A 14,501-nucleotide genomic window follows, 5' to 3' on the forward strand; every position below is an offset into this window, starting at 1 on the left:
CCGTGTCCAGAGAGCGCCTAGCTGGAATAGTTAGAGGCAGCTGCGGCAAAGTGAAGAAAAGAGGGTCTCCGTCTGGGGGTAGAAATCCGGTTTTATTGGACACCAGGGGAACCAGCCGACCGGGGACCCCGGGCAGTCAGCTACACGGGGTTATAAAGGGGGCGGAGAACAGGGGTGGAACTGGACCCAGGTCCAATCGGGAAACAGGGGGGTAGGGGGCTACAGAGGAATGACAGTTGGGGTGACAAATGCATTTGAACTGGGGGCGGGACACCAGCTCCTAATCCAATCACTCGACGGGAACAGCAGAAGATTCTGGAACAACGGGAGGGGACGCTGAGTGATGGATAGGGGTCTGGGGAGGGGTTACAGTAATGAATTATCACAAATAAGGACAATTGGGGTGGAGATAAGGGGATTGGCATGAACTGATGGGGAGGGGAGAACCAGGGCAGAACCATGTAACAGGAGTGAACAGGGGTGAACAGAACATACCAACTTTACATCATCTGCAACAAAAATGACACACTACAACAGTAGTAACACCAAGTAAGTTTGTCATGAATTTATCTAAGGATACAGCTTCTGCTTTTGCTGTTCTTTATAGGTTTCCTGGTCTCTTGGAATTGGCAGTGGGCAATAGAATGTTTTCCCAGCAGGAAAGAATAAAGAGTTGCTGCTGTAGCCATTTACCAGAGCCGTCCTTGGGTGTGGTGTGTCTTTTGGTGCAGCATTACCCTCACATTTCTGTCAAAGGAAGTTCAGGGTCTTGAGTTGGTACTACCTAAACATTGGTGATTTGCTCAAGGAAATGCTTCATGTAGTTTTTTCTGGCATGATTAGGAAGTACTTAAGTTTAACTTCAATAGTGGTAGCATCGTATACTTTCTGACATACTCATTTGTATTTACATGTACTTATGTCAACAATCATGTGTACTTGTGAGAATGGAATCTTAAATTATTGCAGATGTTCCTCCAACAAGTCAAGGTGTGGATCACAAGCAGGTCCAGAGAGAGCTGGGTGACGTGGTGCTACACCTGCACAACCCTACTATCCTTTCTTCCTCCTCAATTGAAGTTCATTGGACTGTGAGTACAAATCTGTACCCTGCTGGTGGTTACATGTGCTGTTGAGATGTCCTGCTTCCACTGCAGTGGGGTCACACTTTAAGAAGCTGAGTAGTTTTGTATGCTTGCAAATGTTTTTCCCTGGGGAAAGTGCTACTTGTGCTCTGCTTTTTCATTAAATTTTACCAATTTTCTCCATCTTTGTCTCCATAGAGAGTGCTGTTTACAATGGGGTGAGGGTTTCAGAGTCCTCCTCTGGAAGCTAAAGGACCTCCTCAGTCATATCACTTGAAGCCTTTCCACTGCTTTCAGCAGGACATATATCAGTCCCTTAATGAGATAACATGGGCAATTCCCTGTCTGTCAGTCACCTGTAGAGAGAAACACTGCATAATTCTGTTTGATAGTGTTACCTTCCTGCTACAGAGACACTGACAAACACACCCAAATCAGATAGCCCTCATCTGAACCTCTCCTTTCCTGTGGTGCCCTAAGTACACCTGGTGCAAGGAGAAGAGGTGAAAAAGGCAGTGTCACATTGACGTTGCTCTGGCAGCAGGAAAGCAGAAGGTTGGCCACGTGGAGGACATAGCAGAGGAACTGCGATAGTGAGGAATGTAACTCAATGATCAGTTTGAAAATGGAATGCAGAATTAAGAAAAAGTTGGGGATATAATTATACCATGTACAAAAATAAAACCATAAGGAGTGAGCTTTGAGGTCTTTGTGAGACCTCCATCTGAACATTCCAATATATTGGCAGGGATAGTGTGGGGCAGCATGGGCTGGCCATGCCATTGCAGAATATTTTGAACAGGAACAAAAGGCATTTTGACTTTGTAGAAGAGCCATAGCCCAAAGGAGTCCGATCTACACCCAGGGCTCCTCGATGCTGCAATAATGTCTGCTGTGTTGCACATTAATTACACTCTCACCTGCAGTATGGCCACCTGTAGCAGGCAATCTCCTGTTTTAAACTAATGCATTAAAACATCTTTGAGGTTCCTAGCAAATTTTGTTTGACCTTTACTTACAGAACAACCTTTTCCAGACAGGCAGCTTTTGTCAGTCTCTTGGGTGGCCTGTGGCTTCTCTGCAATTTCAAAAATAAGCATTACCTCAGTCTCAGCTAACACATGCATTCTTTATGTGATTATTAAAAATGAAATGTGTTGCTCTTTGGATTGAAATTGCAAGCGCACAGTTTTATTATATCATTGTATGAGTTTTTTGAAAACAGGAAAATCTGATGCATTTTAAAAATTTTATTGTGGTTGTTATTGGTCTTCTTTATTCATCAGAAATTGAAACCAGCAGTTAAAAAGATAATGAATGCTCCATTAAAGATCAGTTGTATAAGGTAGCTTTCTGTTTCAGCTATAGCCAAACATATTGGACCTGCCCTTGATTACACTTAGATCTCTTTCTCCATATATTTAGTATAAAATTGCCTTAGTTTCAAAAGCACTCAGGACCACTGAGCATCAGTTTGATTTGCTTTTCCAAGTCTCATCCATGTTACCACACTGAGTTTTATATTCTCTCTTGCAACTTGGCCCTTTCCTTCTAGCAGAGGGCCTCCCACTGAGTGGGTGGACATGGGGGAAATCTTTGGAGTGATCTGCCCTCTGACAGAGCCCAGCCACAGCCACAGTGCCAGCTGGCCACCCTCTCAATTTGCTTTTTCAAAAAAGGAGCAGGCAGGAAGCGGTGCTTATTTCACAGGTTTTGGGAAGTTTCCACACCTCGGGAGAGTTGACAGGCTCTCTCTCTGATCTCCATATTCATCACCCTGAGCCATGGCAGTGTAGATCTCCCTTTCCCTGTGTGTCCAGCCCTGCTCTCCAGATTTGGTTGGGCAGCAGTCTGACTTGTGCCAAGCTCTTTTGCTCCATGGATGCAAAGACTGTTCATTTCGTGGAGCTGGGCATATTATACAACTTCATTATCTTTCTTTAATGCCTGTTTAAATCCAGGGAAAGCAGCACAGTTCTATCAGCATCAAATGCACTTGTGAGTCAGGCCTGTAATTTGCTGTAATGCAAGGAGCCTTTATCTGCTTTGGCAGTGATGTTTGCTTTGAGTAACAGGAGGGATAGTCCAGGGGCCATGCACGGTGTCGTGGGCATCACCCCTGGTTCCTGTCTGTTTATGGATATGTTCTGTGTTCTGCTGTCTTGCCAGGTGGACCAGCAATCCCAGTATATTCAAGGATATAAAATTCTGTACCGGCCTACACCAGCATCTTATGGAGAATCAGAGTGGTTGATCTTTGAAGTGCGGACTCCCACCAAAAACAGTGTTGTCATTCCGGAGCTGAAGAAAGGCGTAAACTACGAAATCAAGGCCCGCCCTTTCTTTAATGAGTTCCAGGGAGCAGATAGTGAAGTGAAATTTGCAAAGACCCTGGAAGAAGGCAAGTAGGAGCTAGACTGTCTTCATCTTTCCTTTTTGAAGTAGCAGCCTGGCCGGCTTTCCTCTGATATGTTCATTATTTGATCTTGTTTGAAGTGCATGCTGTTTGAGAGCAGCAATCTGTGGCAGAGGAGACTGATCATTATGTGAATTGTTTGGTGACACAGAAGTAAATATTCTGAGCCAGGCATGAGAGACAGAGAGAGAGGGATGTGCAGAAATCCCCTCCAACACACAATGAGAAATGCGCTTTTTTATCTTCCCTGCAGTGTGTGCACTCCTCCCTGCTGAGTTCATGGGCTGGTCACAAGTGACTTCTGTCAGATTCAAGCACTTGCTAATCACTATCTTGAGTAGATAGCAGACACCACAGAAATCATCAAAGCAGTGTAGCTGGGGGAATGAAAACCATGGTTTTTAGAAGGCTTTTATATATGGATCAATCAGTGAGACAAAATGGAAAGATGAATGAGGGCAACAGATAGAGTGGACTAAATTATGTATTTCCATCTCATACATGTGCTAAAAAGACAAGGTTCATAAAGCTTTTCCTTTTGTTGCTGCACAGGCATGATAAGTATGCAAGGTGGCCAGTGCCTCTGAATAGGGGTTTTGGTGCTTCTGCTAGGATGTGCAACCTTTCCCTTTCTATCTTCCTCCCCCATTAGAAATACTGTGTAGCTCCAGTTCATTGCTGCACGTGGTTCAAAAGGTGTGCATAGCTGCATTCATACTAAGTGTCAGCTAAGCACCTTTTTAGAAGGATCATTTCAAATTCAAAACAAAATATTGTTATAAATATGTTAAAACTAACACATTATGTCCAGATTTTAGTAAGTTGTGTATTATTCATTATTTTTTACATACTAGAGGAACTGAGATTTAGACTGGGGACTATATAGGATTTATTTTTCAAAACTGTTGATCCTGGATGAGCTGATTTGAGACCAGTGAGGAACTCATTGCCCAGAACTATGACATGCAGGTAAATGGATATCTGAGAGTACAGTTTGGAGTGTTACTTTTCCTGGCCTGCGCAGCAAAACTACAGCAGAACTCAGAGCCTGGTTTTGGGTCATACATTTTCCTTCAGTATCACTTCATCTTGTGGGCACAAACTGCCCTCAGTGAAGGGTGGGCAGAAAAGATTGCATTTGTAGAGCCCAGAAACCATCTTCCACTTAAACTCACTTGTGGGTGTGACAGACATAATCATTCAATTCTTCTTTCCGAACAAACAGCTCCTAGCGCTCCACCTCAGAGTGTTTCAGTAACTAAGAACGATGGGAATGGGACAGCAATCGTGGTCACCTGGCAGCCACCCCCTGAGGACAACCAGAACGGGATGGTTCAAGAATATAAGGTACTGCTGGCACGGCTTGGTCCCCTGGCAGAGAGAGCGTGGCCAAGTAATGAGGGAAGGGCTGTTGGTGGATGCTTGGCTCCATCTTCTGGTTACACAGAGAAAATGGGAGAGAAAGCCACTGCCTTGAATCAAACTCCAAATTTAGGGATTCTGCCTAGGTGGTGTCAGGCAATTAAAACAGCCTCCATAAATCAAAGCAAAGGGTCAACACTCTTAATTAAAACAGCTCCTGCCTTGCCTTCATTATGACTTGGGAAGTGCACACACAAGGAGAGAGGGAATCATACCTGTTTGAGAACCACTTTGTGACTCTAAGACACTGGCCAAGGTAGTAAATATAAACAGCCTTAATGAGTTGAAAAGCTCAGGGATAATAATTAACAGTGTTAAGATCTGAGTAAATTATGCGTAATTGGGTAGTTAAAACAAATGGAAAACTTAAAAGGAAAGAATGTGCTTCTATGATAATAAATCTGTTAGTGCATAGAATTTTTTTCTTTTCTTCCAAACACAGTTCTCATTACGTTATTTAATTTTTAACAAATTGAAATTATATTAAAATATTTATTGTTTTTTATTAATTTATGAACACAGACTAATTTGCAGTTCAAATTTTTTGGTGATAATTTACATAGCAAAGTAAATGAAGTTTATTTTTCCTAAGCAAGCTATAGATGTTTTAAATGTAGATATCAAGTAAGCTTTGTAGCCATGGAAGGGCAGGAGCTTGGGTTTTAGCCCCCTGAAAATGCACATTATTAAGAAAATCTTTTAAACTAGAATGTCTTGGCTATTTTTCAGGTTTAAATGCAGGGCTATAAACCTATATTCCTAGCCCTCAAAACTCATTCTGATTTTTTTTTTCTTCTCAGTAAAAATGGGAAGGGGAAGAGATTTATAAGCTTCATGGTCAATTTAGAATAATAAAACCCTTTTCAGAACCTGGTCAACTGGTAAAATAAAATCTGTTTATGGCCTAGTTTCAGATATGTAATACAATGTAATTGGAAAAAATACTTGTGCAGTTATTTTATTTAAATCCAGACCTTGAGAATTATTTACAACAAGAAGCTGCATTCAAGGAATGTTAAGGTTGCAATGACAAAATGATAAAAGTCAGGAAATTCACATTTCTGAGTGGATATAATCCATACCCCACCTCCCAAATCCCAGGATTTTGAGGTGACAGGTTACTAGATGCTGGAGCAAGCACACTGTAGTGTTTATGTAGCAGTAGATGGCACAGTGGCGCATTTTGCATCTGTATTTGTTGCATTGATGCCATTGTTTTCCTTTTCATGGTGAAAAGCACATAAACTGACATAAAAATATCTGTGAAAATATATATGCCATTCCTATGGAAGTTACTATATGTAATTACTGGTTTTGTCAGAAAAACTACTGAAATCCAGACCTGATGATTTTAGATTAAGAACTAATAACAAGAAAAAAATTGAAATAGAAGACTTGTGAAATTTTCTCTTTTCTCTTCCCCTTTTGTTTTTCTATCTTCTCTTTTCTCTCAGAAAATAAAAAAAAAAGTATGCATATGTAGGGTTGTTCATTATTTTCTCAGCAACTCAGATCAAAGACAAGAATGTACCTAATTTAATTAAAGGATAAACAAATAGGAAGAAGGAAACTATCTTAATTGAAGAATTGTCAGTAGCATACACAAAACTCCAGAAATTCAAATTCACACCATTAGTAATTTTCTCCTTCTCTAACATAAAATTATAAATTCTCTTGTTATTCTAATTCTCTCTTCCCTTACGTGTCTGTTATGTCTGTGAATTCATTCTTCTTTTATAACAATCTAAAGGTTCATTTTCACTTGCCTATTTATGTACACAGTCAAATGTAGGATGGCAAGTACTGAACAACTTGATGTTTGACCTGACATTCTGATTTCATGCACTTCTTTATGTACTTGAGCACCTAAAAACAAAAGCTTTTTTTTCTGAATTAGTAGTTCATGATTACAAGTACATAATGAAATAAATGTTTCATTGTTTGCACATGCACCATTTTACAGGGTAGCAGTAATAATTTCTGTGAAATTGACTTAAGTCCAAATGTAGATTTGAGTCTTTTGTTCCTCACTTAATTGAATTCTTATTTATGTAAGAGCATTTTTGTGCCCATTCCTTAGGATTCAAGAGCAGTATTAGTAATAGTTTTACCCCTAGCACTGATTGAAATAGTCTCTGTGTAGTATCAGAACACAAAAAGTGTGCTCTTCATGTGCTGGCCTGCTCTGCAGCAGCACTTACACACATCCTGTGCTGGGATTCGATTTCAAAGGAACTTAAAATGCATTTCACATCCTCTCAGTGTCCCACTAGCCTTGTTGCAGTCCGTGGCATCCAGAGGAGGAAAAAGGGTCTTTATAATGTCCTGAAGGTGAGATAAAATTTCCAGTGTCCAGGCAGAAAGGGCTGTACAGAAGGGGCTGTAGCAATTGTTCTGCATGTGAAAGTCTATCCCCCTCACCTGTCAGTCTCCACAATAGCAGAATTGCACAAGGGATTTAAAGCAGCTATCTGGGTACTAAATCTTTTAGGAGCTCCATATGTTGAAAGCAAAATCTTCCCTCCTGTGTACAGTTGGCCCAGGTTCTGATATGCTGCTGTTCTCAGCCAAGTTTGCTTCTTTACAGATAAAATACTGAATTTAGCTAATTTAACTTTCTGAATAAATGTTCTTTGTAGAGCAATACATTTGTGGAAGAGGCACAAAAAGGAAATAGGCACAGCTTCATGACATTTTTTAGCAGATGTAGATTAGCTGCTACTTCACCTTGAATAGCAGTTGGAAGTTCAGCCATCCTCCTAAAAGCATTTGCCACACCAGTGGTTCAGGCCTAAAGAGATAAAGATATCTCATCATATTATTTCTCCTAGCCATTTAATGTCACTGACGTAATATATAAAGTTGTGACTCAAAGTCATTAGAACTGTATCTTGGTCTCATACAAAAATTGAGATCTGATATCACTCTGTTGTCTCAATTACGAGATAGCATATCACTCAATATTTGCCCCTTGCTGCCATCTAAAAAAAAAAAAAAAAAGAAAAACCAAAACCATTTGGATTCCATCATTTCTCTTAAGATGTCATTTGATGAAAGACCTGTTTGTGCACTTGAGTGACACATAATTCCTGAGGAAGAGAATTGAAAATTAATTTAACTGAATGCTCTTACTTTGTTGTTTATGTGAACAGTTCTTGATTGTGTGGCTTCCCTTGTTTCTTCTGTGCTTGTAGTTTTATTTTGTAGCACTTGTTGAACTCTAAGTGAATTGTGATAAACTCATCAAATAATGGTATTGTAAAAGCAGCAACCCCTTGATGAAGAGAGGTGCATTTGATTCTATATTAGAAGGTTAATTAATTACTTTATTATATTATATTACTGTATACTATATTACACTACATCTAAACTGAAATTGCACAAGCACTCAACTCCACTGAACAAAATTTTGTGACTGTTTGCTGACCGACAGTCTGGAGACACGCTTGGCCATGATAGACCAAGGGAACAAAACACCATCACTTTGGGTAAACAATCTCCATATTTCATTCTACTTTGGCACAACACAGGCACACCAAATGAGATAAGATGTGTTTTTTCATTCTTTGAGGTTCTTTACTGCGATTCTCAGAAAATATCTTTGGGAGGTTGTGCCGTGCTTTTCTCTGTGAAGGGAAATGTGGCCACAATGGTAGTAGTTAGAGCAGCTCATTGGAACAAGAAGTGTCTTTTCAGTATTCAGTGAGGGCTTAGGACAGCAATCCACGACTGCAGATGTTAAAACAGTGACTAAGTGTAAATTTCTTAATTCAGAAGGAAAGAATGTGTCAACTTCCCTTCTTCTTCCCCTTCAGAGTTGAATTTTAAACACTTACAAGTGCCGTGCATTTGCTTCCCTGCAGGTTTGGTGCCTTGGCAATGAAAGCCGATACCACATAAACAAGACAGTGGATGGCACCACCTTTTCCGTGGTCATCCCCTCCCTCGTGCCCGGCATCCGATACAGTGTGGAAGTGGCTGCGAGCACTGGGGCAGGACCTGGAGTGAAAAGCGATCCCCAGTTTATCCAGTTAGGTAAGCTTCCTGGTAATCCTGCCTCTTGGTTTGGGTGACTTCTGTTTGTTTGCTTTTGTCTTTTATGGCACCAGAAATACTTTCAAGACAAGTGAAATAGATAGTGTTACTTGATCTCAGGAATAGCAGGATTTGGCATTTCTGGTTTTAAACTTGCCTTAGAACTGCATTCTAAAGGTGGGATTAAAACAACACAGGGGTCTCCCAGTTCAGCAGTACTTTTTAGTTGTTGAATTTTCAAAGTGAATTTTCATTCTTAAAATCTTGTAGGGTGAAAGGAAGGAGAGTATGAATCACTAGGTGTTGATCCACTTCAGGATGTAATTTGTCTTGACCAGATTATATCATTATTGAAGCAGAAAAAACAAGCATCCTAAAATTAGGCACAATAAATATCAACTATGTGTGAAAGCTAGTAAATAACCTGAGTACAGAAAAAAAAGATGTACACAAATGATTTACTAAAATTTGACTTTCTAATGTCATTTACACCAAACATTGCTGTCATAAATGTTGACCAGGGATATTGCTCCTGGATGTTTCTGGGAAAAATGCATCTTTGCTGTTGGTTAGCTGAAGATTATTTAAAGTAGCTTTAAGTATAGTCATATGCTGCTTTATAGCATGCCTGGAGCAAAATACCTTATCATTACAATGTATAATTATGAAAGCAAGCTCAGCATGTTGCTTTGGACTTTATGTCCTGTCTGTCTCTGTATCATTAGTAGATCTACCTTCTTATTTCACTTGTTGTATTTAAAAATCTGTAATTAAGAGCATGTGAAAACAAGACAGAGCAACTAATATGGAAAATTACTTGTACATTTCCTTAGGTATTAAAAGGAAGGCCATCTTTAGCTTACTTAAATTAGACAGGTATAGGATTCTCAATTACATTGATGGAGATTTTACAATAAAATTGCACACAGCCTGTATGATATTCCATTAATATGGAATTATTACAGGAAAACCATGTAGTTATTTGTTGGATTGTTCCTCTCTGCAGCCAGCTACCATTACCAGCTTTCTAGCGCCAGTCAAAGTCAAGCTTATTCTATGTGGCTTAGGTTTTGAAAATTGTGCATTAGTGAGGTTTATGAGGATAGCCTCAAATCTTCAAAGCCAAAGGCTTCATAACTACTTCTTTTTTTCCCCTTTTGTCTGATGATAAGCAAATTCTAAATCAAGGTGAATTTTGTAATGGGACTTAAGCACTTTGAGGTTTGTTAAGTGGAAAAAGAAGCAAATGAGACTGTCAGGGTAAGGTTTTTGCCCACTTCTGGGTTCCTGGCCTTTATTGTCACTATGTTGGAAAACAAGAAGTGATCCAACACCTTGAAAGGTGTTCCGGTGTGCAAATCTGGTAGAATGCACTTATTTCCCCATGGTTGGAGTTTGCTTTCAATGCTTGCCTCTAATAAGGTGGCATGGCCAAATCTAGATGTATTATAGTGACTCCCATAATTTGGTTGTTACATGGCAAAGATGTGGAGACAGGAGTCTTGTGGAGATCCATGCCACAAGAAACTGAACGATGAAATATCTAGATGGTGCCACAACCCTTTCAGCAACTGCAGGGGGCTGCTGAAAATTATTGCTTAAATTTAAATGTTAGCACTCTTTTGTAGCACTGATCAACCTAAATCATCCAGGTAGAAGAATGGCTGCAGATTATTCATCTCTGCCCTGTGATGCAAGTTCTCCTCCAGCCCCCTCAAGGAATTGGATTCCTAGTTCTTCGAAGTGCTCCCAGTGTGGGGGGGGGAGCAGAGTTTTTTGGGTAGCTTTCTGAAGAAAGAAAATTAATTTGTTGATGTCATCAGTTGGCACTTTTCACCAGCAATAAATTACATTGTTACAGAGAGAGGGAAGGGAGGCCAGGGAGGGGGAGGAAAGAAGACTGAGGTGCTCCTTGTAGAAGGTTTGAAACAGTCCTGGCATGCTGTATGTATGTGCTTTTAAGAACTGTGTGACAGCTTCAAGTTACTATATTTCTGACCCTGCTCCCAACCATTACTTCAGGAAATCTTTTCCTGATGCCTGAATTAGTGCAATCCTTCATTTAAAAAAAAAATACGAATGGGAATTCCATGTGTGAAAACAGAATATACTTGTGATTCTGAGGCTCACTTTTTAAATAAGAACTTCTCATTAAAATCCAACATCTGTCTCCTTATAATGTGTTTTTCATACAAAAACATGAGACTGGGCTGTGTCTAGGTCTCCTCTTTGAGCCTGTGTATCATGTGGGATGCTCCCAGGTTTGTGACTCTGGGACATGCCTGGGCAGAGCCTCAGCCGAGTGTGTGACAGGAGGAAGTGTCACCTTTCCGGGGCCGCCTTCCAGAAGGAGAGGGGAGGACAGGAGGCATTGGATTCCCCGGGAGCTGAGGCGTGCAGTCGCAGTCCCACGCATCAGCTGAGCTGTGATAAATGACCTTGTGCACGCACTTAACCTGTTACAAAGACAGGTACAAATTGTAATCTCGAAGCTCTTTCATTTTCCACGTCTCTGCTGACATGAAGCAGCTCACTGAGCTGTGGTACCCCAGACTTCCCGTGCCACCAGAGACAAGCCAACAAAATAACTTGCTTGTTATTCATAAAATCATGAGATCCAATGAAAAATTATGTGTCTCCTCAAAACACCCTGCATGAAGCTTCTGAATTTTTCTCTTGGCTTTTGAATGACCTTTAAATGCTTTTTGTGGAAAGGACTTAAAAAATGTTTGTGTTTTTTTTTTTTTTTAAGAGAAGATATTTTACATAAAGAAAGACTGCAAAAGTTTTGGTTTTAAGGAAAAAAAAAATCATGAGACCTAGCCACAGCTCACAATATTATGCCTATAACAATGTGCTGTGGAGAAACAAAATTGCAGAATTTCAATAGAACCTTTTATTTTCTTGTCATAACATGTAACTTAAAGACATTGTTTACAAAAATGCTGTGTACAGAAAGATGAGAATTAGCAAACAGTGTTTTGCTGATCTGTAGTCTAGCTTTTGTAGAGTGATGGGATACTGCCTGTGGTAGCTTGGCACCATTACCTATGCTTGTTGACAGGTAAGTAGTAACATTGGAACGTGTTGTGATGGATTTGTTTCTGGTACCAGCTCTGAGAAGCCCCAAAACTGCAGTTAATGTTACTCTTAAACACATAATTTGTGTGAATATATGGTATGCAGTTATTTATTAAGAGATGTCTGCACAATTACTGTAAATATTGAGTGTATTATTTAACCAGAGGATGTCTCAAGTGTACAAAACACAAGAAGGTCTCATTGAATCTTTATTATTCTAACTGCTTAATTTAGGAGATGTGATTTGTGAACTAGCTAGCATGCCTTCAGGTTATTCTTCTGTCAGCCCTTAAGGTACTTTGAGTGTGATAGATGTAAGGGTTTTTTTGTTGATACTTTTGTTTGTGGCCTGCAAACAACTTAAGAAAGTAATCTTTATTTTTACCCCTCATAGAAAACCCTTTCAAATCAGTTTGGTGCTGTCACCTCAAGCTGTATGTTAAAAGATTGAAGTGCACAATTGATATGTTATCAGTTTAGGAAACATATATCTAGAAAAGAGACAAAATAGCATATTCTTACTTCGGTAATATTTCACCAAGCAATTTTCATATTGCATCATGCACATACATTTGAGATAACACTCAAACAATATGTTACAGGTTTCAGATGTTTTGCAAGTTTTTAACTGCCAGAGTTAACAATGTCATCACCATTTAGATATTCCTACTCAGTGTTTGTACATTTTGTATACTGAATGAGACATACATATGGAAAAGTACCATTCCATAGGTTATACTTGCACAAGGCAAAGTTAAGCTACTTGCTAACGTGTGAACCTGGAATTTTCTGTCTTTTCTGAATCTTTGGCATTCAAGTATTAAATGGATATTAATCTTTTATTTATCATTTAGCAACTTAAATGTTAGTTTTCACATTATTATTATTTATATGACTATTAAACACTAGAGGATTAGAGGTTCCAGTTCTTCTCTATGTAAATTCTAATTAGTTTTCATTGAAGTTTGAAACTTGGAGCTTCAAGACATTCAAATCAAGTAGCTTGTGAGCAATAGCCAGAGCAACATTATCTGTGATTAAAAAGCAAGCTCTTATCTTGGGGTAGAAGAAGGGATGAGTCACTGTGATAATATGCTGGTTTCAGGGAGCTGTGGGATCAGCCTGCTCCAACAACTCTGAGGCATTTCCAAGTACATTAAATGCTGCGGCTGCTGCTCTGGCAGTAGGATGCACTTTGCCATAGAATGTTTATGTTCCCTTATTGTTTTGGCACATCTCCCTGAAGAGTGCAAGCAGGAACAGGAATGCTCATTATGAACCATTTATATGTCAGTCAAAGTTCCAGAAATTTCCTTGGATTAAGAAAAACTAGGGGTTTTTTTTAGTTCAAGAGTTATTTCCAAGACTGATTGTTCAGGATCTCACTGGGCTACTAGGGAGAGGGAACATGCCCTTCTCAAAGAAAGGCTTCCAAGGTAATGTTCCTGGAAGTGTTTAGTGATGAGGAGGTCACTAAATTTCATTCTCTGTATATTTAGCTTGCTCTCTATTTTTGAATTACAAGAGGAGTAGGATGTAGTCAAATGTAACCTCTTGAAAGGCCTTCCATCTCTTCTTATGCTATTTATTTGACTATATGTGAACATAGATGCATTTTTCTCTTTCCCATATGCACAGATATATACCAGCATATGTATTGGCTCTAATAGTCCACCCATATTCAATGTGCCAGAGGCCTAATTTCTTAAAAGAAAGTTCATTATTATGCTGCTCTTACCCTTGCAAGTAAAATAATGGCATGAAGTTGATGTCAATTTAAAATTAGGATAATAAACAGTCAAAGATTCTTCAGGATTTTATAATAATCAGTCCCATGTTGACTGGGCAATGCAAACTGTTCATAAAAGTGCTGTGTTTCTGTATGGCTGAATTGTTGACATGTTTAGAAAACATTCTTATTTGGTTTTTGAGTTTGTGATTATTTTTTTCTCCTGGATTTATTGTTTTTAAATATCTATTTTAAGGATGAGACAAAAAATATTTATCACTTTTATTTATTCAGGACCAGAGGCTATCCATAAATGTTTTATTCTATTCCATTAAGTTGTATAAGGGACTGTAGCTGTTTAAAACCACAGAAATTACTCATTTTGAAAAGGAGACTGATGTTGCAAGTTTTCATATCTTAATATGGCCTCAGCTGCAGAGAGACAAAAGATGAGATGACAGCTTTAATTCATTGGTCACAGTGTACTTTATACATTTAAGCCCATCTGGCCACTTGTGTGGAACTTCACTTGGCTGTCTCCATAAAATCTGAAGCAACCCATCTTAACCTTGCACAAATAGGCGTGAAATCCATAAACCCAGCAGACACAAAGAGTGTATTAGTAAGAAAAGAATGAGTCTGCCTGGTGAACTTTCAGGCTAGGCAGTGCACTTAGGATCACAGAAGATGGAGAGAGCTGAAATATGAAATAAAATTTCCAATAAGGTAGCAG

At 39.3% G+C, this 14,501-nt stretch overlaps 1 protein-coding gene across 6 annotated transcripts in view; it reads left to right on the forward strand.

Moving 5' to 3' along the window:
- ROBO1 (roundabout guidance receptor 1) overlaps nt 1-14,501 on the forward strand; it is a 693,788-nt gene that overhangs the window by 640,275 nt on the left and 39,012 nt on the right. For all 6 annotated transcript variants that reach the window (XM_038135498.1, XM_038135488.1, XM_038135479.1 and 3 more), the window contains 4 exons: nt 970-1,091; nt 3,255-3,486; nt 4,727-4,848; nt 8,787-8,958. In XM_038135498.1, coding sequence (XP_037991426.1) covers nt 970-1,091; nt 3,255-3,486; nt 4,727-4,848; nt 8,787-8,958 — 648 coding nt within the window. The remainder of the gene's footprint in view (nt 1-969; nt 1,092-3,254; nt 3,487-4,726; nt 4,849-8,786; nt 8,959-14,501) is intronic.

The sequence above is a fragment of the Motacilla alba genome, chromosome 1 (genome assembly GCF_015832195.1).
Source record: "Motacilla alba alba isolate MOTALB_02 chromosome 1, Motacilla_alba_V1.0_pri, whole genome shotgun sequence".
Classification (NCBI taxonomy): domain Eukaryota; kingdom Metazoa; phylum Chordata; class Aves; order Passeriformes; family Motacillidae; genus Motacilla; species Motacilla alba.